The 25412-nt window shown below is 30.8% G+C and overlaps 2 protein-coding genes across 2 annotated transcripts in view; one reads left to right on the forward strand and one right to left on the reverse strand.

Moving 5' to 3' along the window:
• The first annotated feature begins 206 nt into the window (after positions 1-206).
• Positions 207-25412, forward strand: part of LOC107442357 (lipase member H) — a 59598-nt gene continuing 34392 nt past the window's right edge. Inside the window, exons 1-2 of the mRNA XM_087159947.1 lie at positions 207-473; positions 14169-14416. Of these exons, the coding sequence (XP_087016073.1) occupies positions 401-473; positions 14169-14416 (321 nt within the window). The 5' untranslated portion in view covers positions 207-400. The remainder of the gene's footprint in view (positions 474-14168; positions 14417-25412) is intronic.
• On the reverse strand, positions 15915-19254 carry LOC147814200 (THAP domain-containing protein 1-like). The gene is made up of 3 exons (XM_087159948.1): positions 18978-19254; positions 17537-17706; positions 15915-16788 (listed from the first exon to the last, which is right to left on the reverse strand). Exons 2-3 carry the CDS (start codon positions 17690-17692, stop codon positions 16531-16533), a joined length of 414 nt encoding a protein of 137 aa, XP_087016074.1. The 5' UTR covers positions 17693-17706; positions 18978-19254; the 3' UTR covers positions 15915-16530.

The raw sequence follows: 25412 nt of genomic DNA on the forward strand, positions 1-25412 counted from the left end.
AGAGAGAGACGCGCAGAAAGACAAAATCTTATAGATAGTTATAGATTGTATTTGCCCGCTACGAAGATTAACTGTTTCACCTTTTATAATGCCTTAACTAAAGTCTACTTTCGATAGAGAATAAGGGAATGTTTATCTTTTTGCTTGAAACGCGTGATTTCTAGCTGTAGAACATTCTATGGAATTTGGTTCAGCTTATACTTTAACGAGCAAACAGCGTATCGCGTAATGTGGCATGTTTAAACAATAACAGCCGTAAAGCAAATCTAAATTATTTTAAATATAATATTTCAGCTTTTCAAATTAAATAAGATATTATAAGTAGATTATTCATGTGATATTTATTGATTCGAATTTAGTTAGAAGTTCACATTAGTTTGTGGTAAACGAGACACTCAAAATGGTTTTCAAAATAACTGTAGGAAGGAGAGAGATGTTTATTTTAGTAATATTGTGTACTATTCTTGCATCAGGTAATTACAATTTTCATATATTTTCCTCTGTATACATTACATTCTGTAATAAATTAAAAAATATGCACTGTCAGGCCATTAGTCTACATATAGTAAATAATTCTGGATCAAATTTCGCTAAAAAATATCGGCACCCAAGGTGCCGATACTCTTTACAGTGAGATCTTAAGGAACAAAAAAAAATCTGATATACCATAATTTTTACAGTAATGATTACCGTAAAATCTATTAATCACTCTAATTAAATCTTTATTTTTGTATATATTACGGCCACACTCTAAAAACTGTACCTCTGATTTCAGAGGCACATTTGAATCATTTGTGCCTCTGAATTTTAAGGGCACAACGTACCTTTAAAAATGAAAGGCACAATGTACCTCTGATTTCAGAGGCACATTTGGATCGTTTGTGCCTCTGAATTTTAAGGGCACAACGTACCTTTAAAAATGAAAGGCACAATGTACCTCTGATTTCAGAGGCAAAATCAGATGTACCTCTTAACTTGGAAGGTACATTGTACCTTAGATTTTGCTTTTATGTACCGCTCATTGAAACAAGCATTTAGTGGTACCAAAACCTGTTATTTACCAGATTTGAACACATTTTTTTTTACCTATTTGTAATTTGCTAGCACTTTATATAAAAAGGGACTTTCTGTTTGGTTTACACTATTACCAAGATATTAATTATAATAATTCTTAATGAAAAATATTTCTCAATTCTTTGAATATTGGCCACTTGAAAGTGATCATTTCAAGGGATTCCATCTAAGGCTTTTTCATAGACAATTATAAAATATGTAAATTTATACCATTTCTTTAATTATGTAGCGTTTAATGATACTTCAACAACTACAATGATGCTTTTTTAATCAGATATAGGTACAAAAAGATAATATTTATTTCTGTTAAGCCAAGTCAATATAATTCATGGATTTTTTTTCTTTTCCAAAAAGCATCCTCAAAATGGAAATTTATTATAAATTTAGATATTTTTTAAATATTTAGAGATTTCATAAAATAGTTTTATAAGGATCAAAAATTAAACACTAAATATCATGAAATCGAATATCTTTTATTTTCACACATAAAGAACAATTTTACATAATTTAGTAACAGTTGCAATATGATGTATACAGTTGCACAAATTTGGAAAAACATAGAATATTTTAAAATGATAGATGTAGATTTTGACAACTTGGATATTTTATAACATGAAATATGCTTAAACAAATGACTTAACAAGTGTAAAATAAAAGATTTCTTTCCATTGAAATGATTTTTTTTAAAATCCAGATTTTGGCGAAACATATTAATCCGTTAGGCGCCATCATTCCCATTTTGGGAACATTAGCTTTCAATTTTTTTAGAAGTAACGTAATTAATATTATTTAATCGATGATTTTATTTGAGCTCAGAATATATGAAAAGCCTTCTGCAATTTTTTTGGAAAGCTTGTTTCAGAATTTTTTTTATTTTATTGTATTTTAAAAAACGTTAAATTCTGCATTTTTGCCCCAATCATTAAACATGCATTTGTTTTATAAATATTATTAAAATAAAAATTACTTTCGTGCTTAAACTTGATTACAACAATCGGATATAATTCTCTTTTCTATAATCCGAATTTCGATGTCTACAGTATTTCTTAAAATGTCCTATTTCACCACAATAGAAACATTCACGTTCAGATCTAAATTTCTTCACAATACTTGGCGAATTCCATTTCTCATTAAAATGTTCTTTCTGGTGATCGTTATTACACAGAATAGCTTGTGGATCATACTGAAAATTGGCAATGAGATTTTCTTTAAAGTAATAATAATTATCATCCTAAATTTCTGACCTTTCAGCAGGAATAAGCTGTAAAGCACACGAAAACCAAAGATCGAAATTCACACTAAATCTCTTCGCTTTCTGTTCAAAGAGTTCGAAGTACCGTCGAATTCCACACTTCTTGGCATCAATTTTAAACATCTCATTCACTAATTTTTTCTAAAGTAGTAAATCCTTAATAACAATAATATTTGTCACCAATTCTTTCAAAAACTTAATAAAACATTTCTGGAACGGATCCCACCGCTGCCACCAATTAATACATAGCTGTAGCGTATCAAGCTATATTAAAGAACTGTTCAGTTTTTTTATAAAAGCATTTATTTCACACCACAACAAATACAATAACAAATATAAAGTACCCGTAACGGGATAGTTAAATCTTATAAAGGAAACTAGAAAAAGTGCCCGTAGCGAGATATATGAAAACTCACCCGTAACGGGATAGATAAAATATCATAAAACAAACTAGATAAACCCGTAACGGGTAATATGAAAACTCAAATTCCACACAAAACTAATTCTAAAAAATCAACAACTTTCTGTGTTCTAATTTTATCGTCTGCTTTTATTATTTGTATTTCGTCATAAAATATTTCGTTGATGTGAGCATGCGCTTCTTCTCCGTTACATCGTACCGAAGAAAAAAAAGGGAAGCCCATTTGAAAGGCACAGGGAACCGGTAAAATCCTTTCGTACCGCGCACTGACTCGCGTTTGCTTTGGTGCCTTTCATTTCTTGTGGTGCCTCTCATTTTTAAAGGCACATCATGTGCCTCTAACGCGAGAAAATAAAGGGTACATTTAGCTTGTGCCTTTTATTTAAGAGGTACAGTTTTTAGAGTGCATACATGGCAGTATTTTTACTTTCGTTACTTGTACCGCCGGTACAAGTAAAAAGTACGCACTTTTACTTGTACTTCGTTACTTTTTAAATTTGGTGCTTTTACTTGTACCTTCGTTACTTTTTTAGGGAAAAAGTAAAAGTATTTGTAACGGAAATATCGAATGAAATCGTTACTTTTTTTCCAAAACTCAGTAAGCTTTCCTAAAAAAAAAAAAAAAAAAAAAAAAAGCTGTGAATGCAGTATATATGTTACGTCCAAAGCCCGAAGTCCGACCAGATCACGAATTAGCCGGTCAGATCGTGAATTGGCCGACCCTCTTGGCCAAAGTCCGATTTTTTTTTCGGGAATTGGCCGGCCGGAACGCGAAGTGACCGAGGATCGCGGGTCAAAGTCCGAAATAATTGAAACGATCAGTGAATATTTTACTTTGGCTGCCTTCTATAATTATATAAATAATTCTTATAAATCTTCTAATTAAAAAATATAAAAAATAGAAGTTTTTAAATTATCTATTAAATAATCATTAATTTAATAATCATTATTAAATTGTCTATTTAACTGGCATACCAAAGGTCATGTCATACTAAGTCTAGTTAAGTACCACTGCCTGGTATACATTTGCCCGGTATTTCCTACACTGATGTTTTTTTAAGGTCAAGTGCCCCTTCCCGGTATGCATTTGCCCGGTATTTCCTACACTGATGTTTTTTAAGGTCAAGTGCCACTGCCCGGTATTCATTTGCCCGGTATATCCTACACTGATGTTTTTTTAAGGTCAAGTGCCCCTGCCCGGTATACATTTGCCCAGTTTGCCTGGTATAAAGATTTTTTCTTCCAACTTTGGCTGATCTTCCCATGCCAATTCGCGATTCGTGCGGCCAATTCCCGAAATCAAGAAAAATTTCGGACTTTGGCCAGCTAATTTACAGCGTTCTTGGCCAATTAGCGATCTGACCGGCCAGATCGCGAATTGGCCGACTTCGGGCTTTGGCCATAACATATGTGCTATCATAGCTAACTTCGTGTTTAAATACCTTCTGTTTCAACTTATACTGCACATTCAATTATTTTTTACTAGCTCAAAGCTATCTGAAATCGCGTGTTTGCTATGTTTGTGTTTTTAAAACGCGTTTCTATAGAGTAAAACAATTTTAAATCAATGGTAATTTAAATAAATAAAAATAATAAACTAAAAATTAAAATCAATAGATAAAATTTCTTTTTCGTGCAAATCCATAAAAAGTTTGATATTAAAATTATATTTAATTTTAAAATTATATTATACGATTATATTATAAAATTATATTATAATATTCCCCCAAATTTAAAAAAAAATTAATATCCACAACTTTCAAAATTAAAAATAATTAAATAAATAACAGCAAATTTGCAAAAACATTAAAGAACATAAAAATATTATTAAATAAAATTTTAGGTTACTTTGAATTTTCGATTTCCTAGAAATGTACTTTTAAATCGTTGCTTTTTTTGTTAGTACTTGTACTTTTACTTGTACTTTTTACTCGTTACTTTTTAAAATAAGAACTTTTTACTTTTTACTCGTTACTTTTTTTAAAAATACTTGTACTTTTACTCGTTACTTTTTAAAAGTAACGTTGCCATATATGATTACGGCATAATATTTTACGAAAAAAATGGATTTTAAGCATGATGCACCTAGTACTTTATACTGTAAGTACCGGTAATTAATCGTAATTTGATCTGGTGCAAGACATACAGTGCAAGACATACTTTCTAGTTTCTGATTAACTACAATCTTTAAATATATAATATCAATTTTAAAGATAGAATATATTTATGTAATGGTATAATTTTCAATATGAAGATAAAATACTTTCGATACAACGGAACAAGCATCAATATCATTCACTTTCATTTGACATTAAAAGTGGCCATGTAAATTTTTATGTAACTGTTTTATAAATTCTCTATTTTACTCAAACTTACAATGTTCCCAAATTTAAATGTGCACAATATTTATAAAATAGTAACTTAAATAAGAAAAATATTTTGTTATCTGTTTGTTGTTTTATGTGTGTTAAATTGTATTTTATTCTAAAAAAAAAAATTCGGGAAAAAAAAATCTCTTTCGGGAAAAAAAAAATGTTTTAAATAAGCGATAGCATATTTATTATTAGCCAATATCATTTATTATCGGGATAAAATGTTTAAAAAAAAAAAGATATTAAAGTCGTGCTGTTGTCGAATCCATTTTGCTGACGACAATTTTAATAGCGATTTAACATGCTTGTCTCCAAAAAGTTAAAAAAGAAAAAAAATCTGCCTTAAAGTGAATGCTATTTGAAGAATAAGAAAGAAAAAAAATTGTCGAAAATTAAAACGATTTAGAAATTTTCTACTCTAATAATTGTGTCGACAAATATCAGCAGCTTGCACATCACAGGAGATGCTCTAAGCAATTTATGGTTAAAATGAAAATCTACAGAGTCATAAAAAAACAAAACAAGAGATATTGGGTTAGAATCCTCTTCCCGCCTGGTTAACTGTGGGAGGTGTTCCTCTCCATGTAACGCAAATGCGTTTAGTTCAATTAAAAAGTCTTCCACAAAGGTTAATTTCTCCCAATACTTGATCCGAGAGTTCCCTTGTCTTCCAGATTGGACTCAAAATTACAAGTCGACAAGTTTACAAATTGCTTCGGAGTTATTATTTACTACGGAGTTATACATTAACAGTCGCAATAAAAAAAAAACAAGAGATATTGGGTTAGAATCCTCTTCCCGCCTGGTTAACTGTGGGAGGTGTTCCTCTCCATGTAACGCAAATGCGTTTAGTTCAATTAAAAAGTCTTCCACAAAGGTTAATTTCTCCCAATACTTGATCCGAGAGTTCCCTTGTCTTCCAGATTGGACTCAAAATTACAAGTCGACAAGTTTACAAATTGCTTCGGAGTTATTATTTACTACGGAGTTATACATTAATAGTCGCAATAAAAAAACAAAACAAGAGATATTGGGTTAGAATCCTCTTCCCGCCTGGTTAACTGTGGGAGGTGTTCCTCTCCATGTAACGCAAATGCGTTTAGTTCAATTAAAAAGTCTTCCACAAAGGTTAATTTCTCCCAATACTTGATCCGAGAGTTCCCTTGTCTTCCAGATTGGACTCAAAATTACAAGTCGACAAGTTTACAAATTGCTTCGGAGTTATTATTTACTACGGAGTTATACATTAATAGTCGCAATAAAAAAAAAAACAAGAGATATTGGGTTAGAATCCTCTTCCCGCCTGGTTAACTGTGGGAGGTGTTCCTCTCCATGTAACGCAAATGCGTTTAGTTCAATTAAAAAGTCTTCCACAAAGGTTAATTTCTCCCAATACTTGATCCGAGAGTTCCCTTGTCTTCCAGATTGGACTCAAAATTACAAGTCGACACGTTTACAAATTGCTTCGGAGTTATTATTTACTACGGAGTTATACATTAATAGTCGCAATAAAAAAACAAAACAAGAGATATTGGGTTAGAATCCTCTTCCCGCCTGGTTAACTGTGGGAGGTGTTCCTCTCCATGTAACGCAAATGCGTTTAGTTCAATTAAAAAGTCTTCCACAAAGGTTAATTTCTCCCAATACTTGATCCGAGAGTTCCCTTGTCTTCCAGATTGGACTCAAAATTACAAGTCGACAAGTTTACAAATTGCTTCGGAGTTATTATTTACTACGGAGTTATACATTAATAATCGCAATAAAAAAAAACAAGAGATATTGGGTTAGAATCCTCTTCCCGCCTGGTTAACTGTGGGAGGTGTTCCTTTCCATGTAACGCAAATGCGTTTAGTTCAATTAAAAAGTCTTCCACAAAGGTTAATTTCTCCCAATACTTGATCCGAGAGTTCCCTTGTCTTCCAGATTGGACTCAAAATTACAAGTCGACAAGTTTACAAATTGCTTCGGAGTTATTATTTACTACGGAGTTATACATTAATAGTCGCAATAAAAAAACAAAACAAGAGATATTGGGTTAGAATCCTCTTCCCGCCTGGTTAACTGTGGGAGGTGTTCCTCTCCATGTAACGCAAATGCGTTTAGTTCAATTAAAAAGTCTTCCACAAAGGTTAATTTCTCCCAATACTTGATCCGAGAGTTCCCTTGTCTTCCAGATTGGACTCAAAATTACAAGTCGACAAGTTTACAAATTGCTTCGGAGTTATTATTTACTACGGAGTTATACATTAATAGTCGCAATAAAAAAAAAACAAGAGATATTGGGTTAGAATCCTCTTCCCGCCTGGTTAACTGTGGGAGGTGTTCCTTTCCATGTAACGCAAATGCGTTTAGTTCAATTAAAAAGTCTTCCACAAAGGTTAATTTCTCCCAATACTTGATCCGAGAGTTCCCTTGTCTTCCAGATTGGACTCAAAATTACAAGTCGACAAGTTTACAAATTGCTTCGGAGTTATTATTTACTACGGAGTTATACATTAATAGTCGCAATAAAAAAACAAAACAAGAGATATTGGGTTAGAATCCTCTTCCCGCCTGGTTAACTGTGGGAGGTGTTCCTCTCCATGTAACGCAAATGCGTTTAGTTCAATTAAAAAGTCTTCCACAAAGGTTAATTTCTCCCAATACTTGATCCGAGAGTTCCCTTGTCTTCCAGATTGGACTCAAAATTACAAGTCGACAAGTTTACAAATTGCTTCGGAGTTATTATTTACTACGGAGTTATACATTAATAGTCGCAATAAAAAAACAAAACAAGAGATATTGGGTTAGAATCCTCTTCCCGCCTGGTTAACTGTGGGAGGTGTTCCTCTCCATGTAACGCAAATGCGTTTAGTTCAATTAAAAAGTCTTCCACAAAGGTTAATTTCTCCCAATACTTGATCCGAGAGTTCCCTTGTCTTCCAGATTGGACTCAAAATTACAAGTCGACACGTTTACAAATTGCTTCGGAGTTATTATTTACTACGGAGTTATACATTAATAGTCGCAATAAAAAAAAAAAACAAGAGATATTGGGTTAGAATCCTCTTCCCGCCTGGTTAACTGTGGGAGGTGTTCCTCTCCATGTAACGCAAATGCGTTTAGTTCAATTAAAAAGTCTTCCACAAAGGTTAATTTCTCCCAATACTTGATCCGAGAGTTCCCTTGTCTTCCAGATTGGACTCAAAATTACAAGTCGACAAGTTTACAAATTGCTTCGGAGTTATTATTTACTACGGAGTTATACATTAATAATCGCAATAAAAAAAAACAAGAGATATTGGGTTAGAATCCTCTTCCCGCCTGGTTAACTGTGGGAGGTGTTCCTCTCCATGTAACGCAAATGCGTTTAGTTCAATTAAAAAGTCTTCCACAAAGGTTAATTTCTCCCAATACTTGATCCGAGAGTTCCCTTGTCTTCCAGATTGGACTCAAAATTACAAGTCGACAAGTTTACAAATTGCTTCGGAGTTATTATTTACTACGGAGTTATACATTAATAGTCGCAATAAAAAAACAAAACAAGAGATATTGGGTTAGAATCCTCTTCCCGCCTGGTTAACTGTGGGAGGTGTTCCTCTCCATGTAACGCAAATGCGTTTAGTTCAATTAAAAAGTCTTCCACAAAGGTTAATTTCTCCCAATACTTGATCCGAGAGTTCCCTTGTCTTCCAGATTGGACTCAAAATTACAAGTCGACAAGTTTACAAATTGCTTCGGAGTTATTATTTACTACGGAGTTATACATTAATAGTCGCAATAAAAAAAAAACAAGAGATATTGGGTTAGAATCCTCTTCCCGCCTGGTTAACTGTGGGAGGTGTTCCTCTCCATGTAACGCAAATGCGTTTAGTTCAATTAAAAAGTCTTCCACAAAGGTTAATTTCTCCCAATACTTGATCCGAGAGTTCCCTTGTCTTCCAGATTGGACTCAAAATTACAAGTCGACAAGTTTACAAATTGCTTCGGAGTTATTATTTACTACGGAGTTATACATTAATAGTCGCAATAAAAAAACAAAACAAGAGATATTGGGTTAGAATCCTCTTCCCGCCTGGTTAACTGTGGGAGGTGTTCCTCTCCATGTAACGCAAATGCGTTTAGTTCAATTGAAAAGTCTTCCACAAAGGTTAATTTCTCCCAATACTTGATCCGAGAGTTCCCTTGTCTTCCAGATTGGACTCAAAATTACAAGTCGACAAGTTTACAAATTGCTTCGGAGTTATTATTTACTACGGAGTTATACATTAATAATCGCAATAAAAAAAAACAGGAGATATTGGGTTAGAATCCTCTTCCCGCCTGGTTAACTGTGGGAGGTGTTCCTTTCCATGTAACGCAAATGCGTTTAGTTCAATTGAAAAGTCTTCCACAAAGGTTAATTTCTCCCAATACTTGATCCGAGAGTTCCCTTGTCTTCCAGATTGGACTCAAAATTACAAGTCGACAAGTTTACAAATTGCTTCGGAGTTATTATTTACTACGGAGTTATACATTAATAGTCGCAAACCCAAAATTGAGCCGGGTGTTCAACGACGTTTATAAAATAAAATACACTCTATCAAAAACAACTTTGTTTTGCAACTTTTTTTCATTAGTTTTATACAGAAATAAGTTCGTATAAAACAAAAGATTAAATAAATATGAATCAATTATTGGAAATAAATATAATTATAAGTGATTAAAAAAATCTCTCTGTTATCTGTCCCCATAATCCTACGGTTTCAGTAAAACACATTTTCTGAAGTCAATCATCAATTAATCTTTCCCCGTAACTGTTCTATTTGTTTGAAAGATTGCAATATAGAGAATTCAAGGGACATCTCTTCTACCCATCTAAAATTATGCCAGATTTTTCCACAATTCAAATATTACTTTACTGGACCATTTAAAATGCTGATGGCATCACATCTGATATACACTGAGGTGACAAAATGTATATATGTGTATTGCAAGACTCTTATTTGTGTTCAAGTTATTCATCTGAGAATGTTTCTAATGTAATTATGACAGCAAAGTGAAAATTAACACACTTTGAATGTAGAATGGAAGTTGAACAAGACGCAGGGGACATTCCATTTTATGAGAGAATTGTACAGAAGAGTGTGCCGAGAAGTGGGTGGAGAATACCTAATTTCAGGCTCACCATGGCCACGTCCAACGTGAGCGTAAAATTATCAGTAATATTGCGTAAAACAGGGATGGCGAACCAATGGCACGCGTGCCACTTATGGCACGCCCCATAATATTTTGGGCACGCCACCGATCACGAAGTTCACTGTGAAGCAATTTACCAATTAAATTAAAATTCACAAAAACAAACATAAAAAACAATTATTAACAAAACAATTACAATTAATGCCAAAAACAATTAATTACCATAAAAAACAAGCTAACAATAAATAACTAGCAAAAAAAAATTAACAGACCTGCTTAAAATAACATCTTACAACCTAATATAAGTTATTTGTCATCTAATCTGCAACAACAGAAATCACACTGATGTTACTTTAAGTTGAATTACGCGTATAACTGAGACATTGTGAAATGTATTCTTTTCCATAGTAAATGAAGAGTTTTGAGTTTATAGTATGTAGTGTTATTATTTTCCCAATAATCACGAAGTCAAAATTGTTTGATGGTACGTCTATGACCAAATTAAACAATTTTTTAGAAAAAATGGCACGTTGGTGCATAAAGGTTCGCCACCCCTGGCGTAAAATAACCGCAACGCGGGACGTAAAATGGAGAAATTTGTCTGTAATGGGATATGGCAGCAGAAGACTGACTCGAGTGCCAAAATAAAAGACAAATTTTCTGTAACCTAAATATTTACATCAAATTATCCAAATTTTTTTATAAATATTTACATCAAATTATCCAAATTTTTTTATAAATATTTACATCAAATTATCCAAATTTTTAATAAATATTTACATCAAATTATCCAAATTTTTTTATAAATATTTACATCAAATTATCCAAATTTTTAATAAATATTTACATCAAATTATCCAAATTTTTAATAAATATTTACATCAAATTATCCAAATATTTTATAAATATCTACATCAAACGTTGTATTTTTTTTGCAAAGATTTATAAATTTTTACGAACATTTCCAAAATTTTATATCATTTTGATGAGTGCAATTTTAAATCGCAAAATGCAAAAGTTGTACGAAATCGGTTGAACAGTTTCTGAGTAATGAAATTTCAAAAGCGTCGTATGTTCAATCTTATATTTATCACGATTAGTTTGATTTAATTTAACTGATTTAAATCTAATTTTGTATTTTGCCATTTGAAATTATGATCTATAAAATGCAGAAATTTTGTATACCTTACTATTAAAAAAAAATTTTCAAACTATCAACAAATGAAATTATTAAAAATAATAAGTAATTATTAAAAAAATATTTTTTGCATGTTTGACTTAATAATTTTGCTTAAACAAATTTTATAATTGTGTGCATCTTTTTTCTTTAATTCACTTCATAAGTTCTCGAGATATGACGAAATATACGAAAAGTAAAATTAACATTAAGAGATCCAAACTTCCGAGTGCTCCCCTGGTCAATTTTTTGAGATCACGTTTTCCATATTTTGGTTAGCCTCATAATTAAAGGCTCAAAAATAACCCAAACCAGTTGGGGAAAAATATTGATTTAAAGCATATAAATTTAAAAAAACATATAAAAAACATATCAATTCGTTTTTGAATCTGTTTTTTTTTTTCTTTTAAAGCATCATCTGCATAAATTGATTATCATATTTAAGGTCACCTCAGGAACCATTAAAATTCGCAATGACGACGGGAAAAATGTATCATTAGATCAAGAATTATTCAATGTATAAACTTTTTTAACTAGGCCGAGATAGCCATGTCGGTAGGGCGCTGGGCCCATGTCCGGGAGTTAATGGGTTCGAATCCCGCCGGCAAAAGACTCTCCGTGTAGTAAAGTGACTGATGCACGTTAAATCTGTCGAGTCTCAAAAGTCCTCCATGCTCCCATGACAAATCCACACCTCTGGGGGTACTGGATTGGAGATCGATCGTTCTCTGATTCAGGTCAAAACTACGATCTGTGGATGAATGAACGGATGTATGAATGGGTCCGCCCTATAAATGGGTGCGATGGATGGTGCAGAAGTCAAATTCTTGGCCATAGATGGCGCCACTGAAAAACAAGAAAAGCACACTCTGCCTTAAATCTGCTCGGTTTCACCAAGCAGGCTTGCCGTGTGGCAAGTGGCATTAGAACCGACCAAACAACTTTTTTAATTTGCTCACTGTACAATGTAATTATCATCACTTTATTGTTTAAATTTGATATTGTTTTAAACAGATTTTTGCTGATTCGGGGATGGTAAATTCAGTTTTTGTGGTAGATTTTTCTCGTCGATTCTATTCCGTTTTTGGTGGCGAAGACCCAAATTTGAAGTTCATACTTTTCACTTTTTTAGGTCTCACTAAACCGTAAATAAGGACATATTACCTGTACATTTTAGAAAACTCTATTATCATGTAATAATTCAAACCATCTAAAATTAAGATTGCGCATGTAAGTTGATCCGCCAGTGAGGCCACGATGCATTCAGAGTTATAACACAAAAACTTAAGATATATTTCTGCAGGTTACATGGCGATCAATGTTTTTTTCAAAGAATAAGGGGAAAAAATTAAAAATCTTGCAGAAATTTCTTCACTTTTCAAAAGTTTAATAATTAGTATATTTATTTTATCTTTTCCAACAACAATGAACTTTATTTGATAGTTTAAGACCGAACAACAGCTAAACTTTGTTTCTTGGATGTAGTAATTACTGCATATTATTAAAATTTTAGATATTTTGTATATACATATTTACATATTTTTAGATATTTTAGACACACTAAATCACAAAAGAGGATATACACTGAAGAGTCATTACATTATGACCACCCTCCATCAATAACAATGGGCTCGCCCAGGTTTTCATGGTTTCTCGCCCAAGAACAATGTTTTCATGGGGCACATTAGGACACATAATCCTCTTAGAACAATCCCTGACGTCTGTAAGCTACTTGAGCATATTTGCAGACCAGATTCACCCATTCATGGCAGCAGTTTTTCCTGCGGGGGATGGTGTTTACCAACAGTATAATACACCACGTCATAAGGGTCGAATCGTCATGGATTGGTTCGAGGAACATTTCAGTGACTTTCAAGTCATGTCTTGGCTCCCAAATTCACCTGATCTTAATCCAATACAGCATTTGTGGTCCTACTTGGAAAACCAAATTTTTTCTGTCACGCTACCCCCTCGCAATGTGAGGGAATTGCAGGACCAGTTGATGAGCGCTTGGTACCAGATACCTCAGACTACCCATCAGCACCTTGTGGAATCAACGCCACTGCGGGTGCTAGCAGTTTTAATGGCTAAAGGCGGTCCTACATGTTATTAGCAGGATGGTCATAATGTAATGGCTCTTCGGAGCATGTTATCTGTAACTTTTATACATCACTTAAATGAACTTAATTATCATGCAATTTAAACCATCTAAATTTAAGATTGCACGATATTATGGTTAAACTTGTCAGAAGCATGGTTCAATTTATCACTTTATTACAGATATAAAAAAATGCACAGTATCACGGTTGAGGTACCATGGTACCAATCATGTGGTTCAACGTAGAACAGTTCTTTTGTGAATGAATATAACTATTGTTGCGAATTCTCGCAATAGCTCTCCTGCGCATGTTGTTTTTGGTGCGCCTACAGCGCCACCGGTTGATGTTAATATCTCGATCTGAGAACAAGCATGCTTAGCACCGTACGATAATTAGATGCTTAATTGTTTGTTATATTTCGTCACTAACATGATTGTCGATGATGAAACATGTTTTATGACTAAACAAATTGACATTTAATACCTTCCAAAGTGGCAGTCCCGGAGAACGGGGTAAAAGTAGAACTTACCTTGATTAATAGAGAATAAGTTTTTATCAGTTTTCTGCTTGACAATTATCATTACTGTATTTCTGAACTTCATATTATTTTAAACAGGTTTTTGCCAAGTCAGCGATGATAAATTCAGCTTTTGCGGTGGTTTTTCTCGTCTGATCTATTCAGTTTTTGGTGGCGCAGATCCGAACTTGAAGTACATGCTTTTTACTCGATCGAATGCGCAGGATGCTTGTGACCTTCAGCCAACAGAAGAAGCTTTCAGGAAGTGCAATTTTAATCCAAATCATAAAACTGCAATTATCGTTCATGGATTTATAAACCAGTTAACGACAAACAGTCCACTTTTTGTAAGTTCATATTTTACAAAAATATCCTTTCTATTCCCACGTCTGATCTTAGTAACACAGATTTTATTGCCATTAATGAATTCTATTAAAGTAAAATTTGTTTGGAAAGAATAATCTTTATGATTTTCACGTACCAAACCTAATTTTTTTTATAGTTTTTTTTAAAAAAAATCTTCTTTGTATAATTTAATCAAACATACATTTGAGGCATTTTTATAATTATTAGCTAACGTTTTTTGATTTGATTAAATTACTCCACATACAAGTTGAAATACTCGAAAACTACAATTTCAGTAACCGACACAGCGTTACGAACGGAGCATGATTGAAGGTTCAATAATCAAACAAGTATGTGGGTCCGAGAATGCGTAAAAATAAAAAGAAATAAATGAAATAAAAATGAATGCTAGAAACATTAAATTTAATAAGTTAACATTTATTGTAGTGATTGGCTCACCGCTAGAGGGCGAGTTAATCACTAACCCAATTAAAGATTTAAGAATAGAGGAGATGAAGAGGAACCGGCGCGTAGGCTGTTCTTTCCTCGATAAGAGAATATTTCTATAATTCTGTATTTTTTGCGCACCCTCTGTAACTAGACAAGGCCTGAGCGCGTGAAGAATGAGTCATCAATAGTAGTCCGTCGCTTTTCCTCTCTGCATCAGCGGCTGAGAATATGTACGCTTAACTTAAGAATTTCTCGTTGAGCAAAGATATTACCATTATGTGATTTTCGCGAGAAAAAGTTATTTTCAAGCTTATAATATTATTTTAATAAACATTTCCATAAATGGTTAAAGACAACATCTTTCAATTTAATAATATTAAAAAAAGATCGTAATTAATATTTTTTGTAAAAATTATTTTTTCCTTTAACTGAAACTTTGTATGGAAATATTTTATGCAATTTCCAATTTATTTTTCTAATGAATCACAAATAGTTATTTTTAACAAATTTTAAGAAACGCGATGTGATTTTTTAAAACTTTTTTTTTGACAAATTTAATATATAATCACTCAATAAATAGTAATTTATTTACTTTGTAAATTTTATTAATATTCTCTCAATTTTATTAGCAAATCGAAAATACGGCAAATAAATTAATACAATGAAAATCAAATAATTTACTTAATATTCTTAAATTCTAATTTATCTATTTCATACATAATTTAAATTTGTCGTTTTTTGTCATAGAATGGAAGCTTTATTCCACAATGCAGTTAACTGTTCTATTAGTGAACATAATTTACTGATAGATAACTATATAACCAAATTAATTTCGTATTGATTTTAAATAGGGTGAAACACTTAAAAAAAGTTATTACAAATTTAAATTTTATTTTTTGTACATAACCTATTTAATTAAAAGTAAAGATAAAATGTTTAACTTCCAAAAATCAAATTTGAATTATCATACATTTTAAAATTTTAATTTTTTTGTACATTCACAACTGTAGTTCACAACTGTTAAACAGAATTATCGACTCACAGAGAAGATAGAGTATTTTTACTATTTTATTAGACAAAAAATATCAAAATATAAAGCTATATAAAAGAGTCAAATTATTTACAGAACATTAATGAAATTTAAATACATCATGAACTAGTCACACAAGTTTTTATTCACAAAATGGAATGAAAAATTTACTTCTAAATATAGTCATGAATATAACCTACAAATATTAATAACCAATTCAATAAAATTAAATACATAATGATTTCAAATAAGCTGCTATTTTCTTAAGGACTTTAATACATAAAATATAAAAACCTATTCTTTATCCTGGTTGAAAAAAATTTTCATTAAATAAAATATATAATTTTGAATTTTTTATGCAATGTTAAAAAAGTCCTTCAAAACAATTATACAAAAATTATAGCATGATAATAGTAAATAAAATAGATTTGAAAATATATTATACAAAAACAATCTACAAGTGAAAAGAAAATTATAAATTTCATAAGCTTGTATTACACAACAAATTAAAAAAAAAAAATTTTTTAATTAAAATCAAATACTATATTAGAATATTATTTAATTCTTTTAGATCATGAATTTTTAAATGTAGTATTAATGACATTTTTAGTCCCTAATTTGAAAAAAAAAGCATTTCTAAATAATATGAATAAAAATTCGATGAACAAAAGTTTGAAATTGTGCATTTTCTAATCGATCCTTTTTTTCCTCGGGATTTTCTCGATGGTTCTGTGCACTTGATAGATAAGTTGGACAACCAGGAAATAAAGCAGGTACAGCTTCAGCTTTCAACCTAGGATAACGCAATCTAGTCGACAATCTTTGCCCGGTTTTACTGTCGTAAATAAATGTTTCTCTTTCCACATCATGGGAATGGAAATGTAATTCACATACCTGAAAAATAAAAAAGGAAATTTTTAATACAAATTTAAATATTTACAAACAGTATTTCAATTCATAATGCTCTTTTCATTATGCAAATATTATTATTAAAAGTTCCAAGCCATCAGAATCAAATTTTTTAAATAGTTAAAAACTTATATTGTTTGTTTGAATTTCTTCATCAAGGAATTTTATAGCAAAGGTTAGCACGTTTCTGCCAAGGTGGTTAAAATTACTGGCCGCCACATTTGTGGCAAAAAACTATAGAAATTAAGGAAATGACGTGAAAATAAATACTGAGATTGACATACAATGGTCAATTTATCGAAAAAACAATTAAATGTAAAACAAAGTACAGTTCATATACAAAATTATCACCATTCAAAATTAAATATTACATTGTTTGTACTCCACAGTAATTTATCGGATAACAAAAGATAAGTTTTGATGCAGTTTCTAAACTTAAACAATTTCTAACTTTTCCATGCAAGTTTTTAAATTTTCTAAGTAAATTTTTTTTTAAATTTTAAGAGGACTCTCTTTTGTTTTGCAGAACTAGAATGCATTACCATCAAACAAGATTTGTGAAACTTTCATCTATTGCATATTCTTTAAATTTGAGCCATCATTTAAATTGATTATGTAATTTTTTAGGGTTTACATTTATGAACCAGGGAATCTAACTAATTATAACAGCATGTTTCCTAATAAAACATGCTTCTCTAATAAGATTTATGTTAGTATTGAAATGAAAACTTACTCTTGATGATTTGGATGGAGTAAAATTCTCTCGTGGTATACTTTTTAGCCACCTGTCGCAGAGCTCTTTATCTTCAGGGAATTTAAAAATTGAAACTTTTTCCGAAGAACTGTCATAGTTGCCTTTGCAATTGGGAACACAGCAACGAAAAGGCATTTTTAAAGATTAATCTGAAATAAGAGAGATCAAAAATAATTTAAAATTATTTGCTATAATAATAAGCACATCAATATAAATTAGCAATATTTAAGTAATACTATATTGAAAAAAATAAGTTCATATAAGATTAATTGAGGTTGTTATGGTAGAACAGTTTGACTAACAAAATCAATGCATTTTTGATAGTAACCAAAAATTTAACACATTTTTTCCATGAATATTATTCAGACTTAAAAACTCTTTGAAGCAAATTATAAACTAACTAAGTTAAAACCAGAGATTTTCGGTTAATAATTTTTTTTAAAATTCAAATTTAAAAACTGGTAACGGAAGGACATTTTTTCGACATGATTATCAAGTTATCTTACTTTTCATAGATATTCAGCCAAACTATTAAACGAAAAAATATGAATACAGAGAAAAGGGTTAATTTATTATAATTTGACTGGGATTTGAGAAAAAAAATTATTTTAATTATAAGAATGAGCTACTTACAGTAAACATTTTAAAAGTGCAGGTCTAAATAAATTTATTGATTATTTATTATACTTTATAATTACATACCATTTATTATTTCTTGGAAAAAACCTAGTTAATCTAACTAATTATAACAGATTACTTATTATACTAACTAATTCTATTCATATAAGAATGAGCTACTACAGTAAACATTTTAAAAGTGCAGATCTAAATAAATTTATTGATTACTTATTATACTTTGCAACTTATTATACTTTGTAATTACATACCATTTATTATTTCTTGGAAAAAACCTTTATTTATCTTGTTTTTGAACTCAAATAAATTTCATCCTAAAAATGCATTTTATCATTGCTTTGTATTTTATCATTCAATTTTCGTAACCAATTGTAACAAGCATAAAATGTGTTTAACAAGCATAATGCTTTTATAAAAGCATAAAATGTATTTATAGATATTTCACTAACCATTCATTTTAACTTAACGTAATAAACGTAGACTTGTAAAGCTTGCAAATACAATTTCTCAAAGATAAACAAATCAACAGGAATCTAAGATATAGTGTTAAATTAAGACAAACTTTTCGATTTGAATTTATCAGTTAATATTAATAATAACCAAAAATTAGTTAATGTTATATTAATTTTAATAACCACATTTTTAAATTAGTAAAATTTGTGTAGCAGAGCACTCACTTTGGTACTCATCGAATAAAATATGCAGTCTAAGCAAAGTAACATAAACAATCAAAAAGATTACAAAATAGCAAATATTTAAAAATAAAAATAACAAATGAACTTACTTTATTGTCAAAAGACGCTTTTCTTTCCCTTTGAATGGAGTTAGCTAGAAGTAATTATCGTTTAAAACAACGTTAAAGATAAAAATCCACGCGTTCACGAAAAAAAAGTAATGGCGATACAGCATGTGGGGGGCGGAGTTAATCGACCATGCCAACCGTCCTCTATCAAAAGGTACCTCATGATAGAATCAAGTTAGCATTCTTTATATACTAGTGAATGATGTTAAACTTTTGTAGTGGTAGTTACGCCACACAGCAGAATAGAAGCTTCGACGACTTCCAGTTCGCTACGAACGAGTAGGACTTCTCTTGATGACTCATGCTTCCGTTCTTGAAGGAGAGCTCAGGCCTTGCCTACTTACAGAGGGTGTTGGCAGAGGGCCCTTATATGCTACTATGAATTTCAGTACTAACGTCTGCAATATTTTTCTTTTTCTACAAGAATATAGATTTGTAAAATCACATGTTAATCTTCCAATTGATTCTCTCTTTCTCAGATTCATTGATGATCTATTAGTTATTAATTTTAATGATTTCGATATTCTAGCAAAACATATTTATCCAAATGAATTAATTCTTAATAAAACAAATAATAGTAATTCTTCAGCAAATTTTTTAGATTTGACTCTTAATATTAATGCAGATAAAAATATTACATTTAAACTTTTTGACAAAAGAAATGAATTTAAATTTCCAGTTAAAAAATGCATAGATTTCAACTCTAACTTAGCCAATAAGGTTTTTTCTAATATTATTGCCAATCAAATTCATAGATTTTACAGGAATAATTCTAACTATAACGAGTTTTTATTAGATACTGATATATATAAAAACGATTTAATTAATAGCCATTTTCCTAGTTCATTTCTTAATTTCTATTTTAAAAAAATCTTAAAAAACTTGGTACATAATTTTTAATTTTTATTTAATTTTTCTGTTTTAAGAATAAGCTCTGATTTTTTCAAGGTAGGAACTAACTATGATAAATTATTCCTAAAGCCACTGGACGGAATAGTTTGGATGTATGACCTTTTATACTTGATTAGTTAAATATTTTTTAGTTACTTTTTAATATTTGTAGCCTCTTAAAATTAATTTAATTTTAATTGTCCAGTATAATAAACAGTTTATTTATTTATTTAATTATTTTTATTTTTGTATAAGTGGAATGGGCTCTGGTTCGTAAAGAACCACCCCAAATGAATGCAGGTGATACGTGTATACTTTAAAATTATGTAAGGTTGTATGAATGAAGAATAAAACCTATAAACGGTTTTCTATTCCTGTATGCAGGCTCTGATTTTTAAATAAGTCACCCTATGAAAGATGGATATGTGTATTCTGTAAAATTATGTTAGATTTTATGAATGAAGGATAAGTCTATAAACGGCTTTCTATCCTGACAGAATGACTTTTAAATTAATTTCCATATTAATGATTTTTTTTTTATTTATTTTTTTTTTATTTTTTATTTTTTTTTTTATTTTTTTATTTATTTATTTTTTTATTTATTTATTTTTTATTTTTTTAAGACTGCTAATTTATTCAATCCGTTAAACATTTTAATGATTATTTCAATTTTATTACCTTTTTACTAATTGTTTCTCATAGATGGCAGCACTAATATTTTACCTAAACATTTTTTTCTTCTTCTTCGATCAAATGTTTTTTTAATTTTATTATATTCGATTCAAGCTATAAGCAATATTTTACATCTTCGCGATTTTTGTTAACTGTTTTATTATTGTACTTTAAAACCTAAACCGCGTTTTAATTCACGCCGGTAAGTTTGATTTCCTTTTACATTTTGCTTTTATTTCATGATTTTTTTTCAAAATAAGGTTTTTTGCGATATCGACACATATAAAGAATAATTTTTATCTTAGGATAATTATTCTTTATTCAGAAATATCGCATTATTTATGGCAATTAGATGTGTCTTGACAACGACTATTTGCTTATACCATTCTTGTTTCTCTACCATTTAGTTTTTTATTTTTATTTTATTCATGTTTTTCATGTTAATTTGTGTTTATATATATATATATATATATATATATATATATATATATATATATATATATATATATATATATATATATATATATATATATATATATATATATATAATATAATATAATATAAGTTCAAAATGAAGAATAAAACAAAGAAAAATTATAGACATATGAAAAAAAGGGGGTGGGAAATAATAAGTAAAAAAACAACAAACAAAATTTTATTTAAAAAAAAAAAAAAAAAAAAAAAGTGAAATGATAATTAAAAAACCGGAAAAAAGTCGGAAAAAAAAAGATATAATCTTTTCTTCAGCCCACACGATTATATCCGCAAAACAGAGTGCTTTCTGATATTGTATCAATAAAGCCAAAGCAAAATATATTAATACAATAGTGTGAGGAGCACTCAAAAAAATTTTTTTTATAAAATAACTACATAAAAATAGATCATAAAAAGTAAATATAACATGTAAAAACAGATAATAAAATAAAATAAAAAGAAAAAATAAAATAAAAATAAAAAACATTAAAAAGGGGGGGACTATAAAGCGAGTAGCAAAATCATAACAACTTACATGGACAGTTATTTTTCAAGAATGATTTAAAAATGTTTTCGCAGAAAGATTGCCAGATTACAAAATATGAAAACAAAAGCGCAAATTGAGTGTAACAAAAGGGTTCTAAAGTGTCGTTCTTACTGCACTGCTGAAGTGATTTGTTATTCTGAGTTTTGATTTGTTAGTTACCAAGGATGGGCCCGTAATGGATGTGCACAAGGTAATATTATACTGGATAATTTTAAAAATTGATCATAAATAGTTTTAGAAGATAGATGTTTATTTAAGAAAAAATATAAAATAGAAAAGAGAAACATAAATTGCCTGCTTTGCAAATAATTTTAGCCGCGGATTTGCACGATATGGATTAGTACATAGAAAAATTATTTAAATTATCAAAGAAAAAATTTTAATAGATAATTTTTAACACGGATTTGCCCGAAATGGATTTGTACATGGAAAAATTAACAAAGAAAAAATTTTTTAGCAGATAATTTTTTTTTTTTTTTTTTTTTTAAATAAAATTTTGTTTGTTGTTTTTTTACTTATTATTTCCCACCCCCTTTTTTTCATATGTCTATATTTTTTCTTTGTTTTATTCTTCATTTTGAACTTATCTAATGAGTGCTGTTTACTTGCAGCTTAAGCGCAATAAATGTTACTTATTGTTTTTCTTAACTTTCTTAGTGTTTTCTTGTATTTATTTATTTATTACTAGCCACCTACGGCGGCCAGCTGTCCGCCACTCTGAAGGTTTTCACAAATAAAGTTTTTTAAAACATAGCAGGAAATCTGAAGATTAGTGGACAATTAAAGTGTTCCTGTCCAGCAATTTTGTCTTCATATCCAGTTCTGCTGCAGATGTGTTATAGCTCTTGAGGATGTTTGAAATTATATAGCTACAACGCTTAAGAAAAAAAAAACTAAAATGCTAAATACATGAAAAGAACACGAAAACGAATAAATTTTTTATGGTATCAATTTCTATTTCTATATAATTTTTTATGGTATCAAATTCTATTTCTATATCTGTTACGTCAAGCACTCAGGTATTATAATTTGATCTAGTTGAGCTTGTATAATTTTGATCTAGTTGCGCTTTCTACGTCATTTTGTTAACATCGTTTGGTTTGTTATTTAACATCGTTTGGTTTGTTATTTCTAAGTTAACTTTCAAAAAATTGGCTGGCATCAGCATTTTTATTCTTTAAGTTGTTTATTTTTTCTTTTGGAATTCGTTCCTTTTTAGCGAAATGTTTTTCAACCTAATCGAATTCTTTGCCGACTGTTCTCTGTATATATAAAGAAAATAAAGTAAATATTTTTAAAGTGTTGTGAAAAGAATTTTTAGTTGTACAAAGTACAACAATATCGCTATAAAAATTATCGTCTTCGCTTAAGAAAAAAAAAAATAGAGCGTGGAAAGAAGAAGAAAAACTTATTATAACAATTATGAACAGCGACAAATATATCAAAGCGAAGCGTTCTATTTACGTATCGAATATGTTGCCACATTTTTAATACAAAAGTTAAACTTTTCTCCACTTTAATAAATGTAAACTAATGCGAACTTTATAATTAAATTATTAATTCCTTCGTATATTATTGGTTTAAGTTGTCGAAAATTAATATTTCAATTGTGAGGTTCGCATTAGCATACATTTATAAGAGTGGGGAAAAGTATATGCATTTTTTAATAGTTTTTTTGAATATGGCTCTTTGAAGACGAAAAAGCAGACGAAAAGCATAGACTTACAAAATGACTGATAACTAAATAACTAATCAAAATTTTTGAAAAAGAAAAAAAATACTTCTTCATTATGTCAAAACACAATTATGGGTCGAGTTTCGTGCCCGGGCGAGGCTTCTGGGGCGATATATTGTGATTACAGACACACACACACACACACACACACACACACACACACACAGCCGCGTTTATTATTATGTATAGATATATAATATATATATATATATATATATATATATATATATATATATATATATATATATATATATATATATATATATATATTATATATATAATATATATATTATATATAATGTGTGTGTGTGTGTGTGTGTGTGTGTGTGTGTGTGTGTGTGTGTGTGTGTGTGTGTGTGTGTGTGTGTGTGTGTGTGTGTGTGTGTGTGTGTGTGTGTGTGTGTGTGTGTGTGTGTGTGTGTGTGTGTGTGTGTGTGTGTGTGTGTGTGTGTGTGTGTGTGTGTGTGTGTGTGTGTGTGTGTGTGTGTGTGTGTGTGTGTGTGTGTGTGTGTGTGTGTGTGTGTGTGTGTGTGTGTGTGTGTGTGTGTGTGTGTGTGTGTGTGTGTGTGTGTGTGTGTGTGTGTGTGTGTGTGTGTGTGTGTGTGTGTGTGTGTGTGTGTGTGTGTGTGTGTGTGTGTGTGTGTGTGTGTGTGTGTGTGTGTGTGTGTGTGTGTGTGTGTGTGTGTGTGTGTGTGTGTGTGTGTGTGTGTGTGTGTGTGTGTGTGTGTGTGTGTGTGTGTGTGTGTGTGTGTGTGTGTGTGTGTGTGTGTGTGTGTGTGTGTGTGTGTGTGTGTGTGTGTGTGTGTGTGTGTGTGTGTGTGTGTGTGTGTGTGTGTGTGTGTGTGTGTGTGTGTGTGTGTGTGTGTGTGTGTGTGTGTGTGTGTGTGTGTGTGTGTGTAATAACGGTGGAACCACACCGTTATTTTTTAGTTATTTACAGTCAAAGCAGCATGATTAACGAGTCCATATTGCGCATAATCTTTTTATTTAGTAGAGATGGTGAAAGCATACATCTTAGCCGCCTCCAAGCTGGATATGGGGGGAGACCCCATGTCCCGTCTAAAGGCTTGGTTTCTTAGGACAGGACGCCGTCAGCTGGAAATCAGCGTTAACCTCTGATTGGTCCATTTGTGAGTTTGATAGTATACGTCATCGAAGGCTCATCTTGAACTACAATTGCCGTCCAACTCAACTGCAGTTGGATTACAACGTGACGTTAACCACAGAAGCAATGGCGGACAACATCCAACAGCGCATTAAAATCAGCCAAGATTTTGATTTTGACATTAAACATAGCTTCTTCATTAAACATAGCACTCTTCATTTAGCTCAGCTATAATGTGTTTTTTCTTGGACAAAGTCATTATTTGTTCTCTAAAACACTGGTCGACAATAACAAAATCAATGCAAATTCAAAATAAATATTTGTTTACGTTATTAACGCATGCGCAATGAGAGATAATGTCTGCGTTAGACCGACTGCTCACGCTGAGCTAACAAAAAAGTATTTTTTTGGCGTCAGATCTACGTCAACTTTCCGCTGACGCCCAGATAAGGCGCTAGTTCTAAGAAACCAGGTCTTGAGCTAACAAACCAGTATTTCGTTGGCGTCAGCGTGACGTTGACGTCCCGCTGACGCCCAGATAAGGCGTTTGTCCTAAGAAACCAGACCTTAAGCTGACGGAATTTATTTAAACATGATAAACAACAAAAAGCCACTCAAAAACATTGCTTTTGCATTTTATAGTATGATTAAAGGTTGTGAAGAGGTCAGTCATTATTGCCTTTTTCTGCATTCCTACGCCTCATCAATTTATTTATTACTCATAGCAAATCGTTTAATCTTTCCTTTTATGGAAGTGAAAGATCCTAAAATAACTTCTCTTTTAAAGTATAAATCTAATTATTATTCATTGGCATGTTTTTAGCCTTGAAGTCCCAAAATAGAATTTCTACCCTTATCCTTTACCAAAGATATTTTATGAAAACGAATGAAGTTTTAATGCTTTTATTAATACAAAAGTATTAATTTTTGTACTACATCCCCCCCCCCCAAAAAAAAAATTTTTGGTAAGCCAAAAATAATAATAATAATAAT

The sequence above is a fragment of the Parasteatoda tepidariorum genome, chromosome 3 (genome assembly GCF_982258835.1).
Source record: "Parasteatoda tepidariorum strain Cologne lab strain chromosome 3, Ptep-v5.0, whole genome shotgun sequence".
NCBI classification, from domain to species: domain Eukaryota; kingdom Metazoa; phylum Arthropoda; class Arachnida; order Araneae; family Theridiidae; genus Parasteatoda; species Parasteatoda tepidariorum.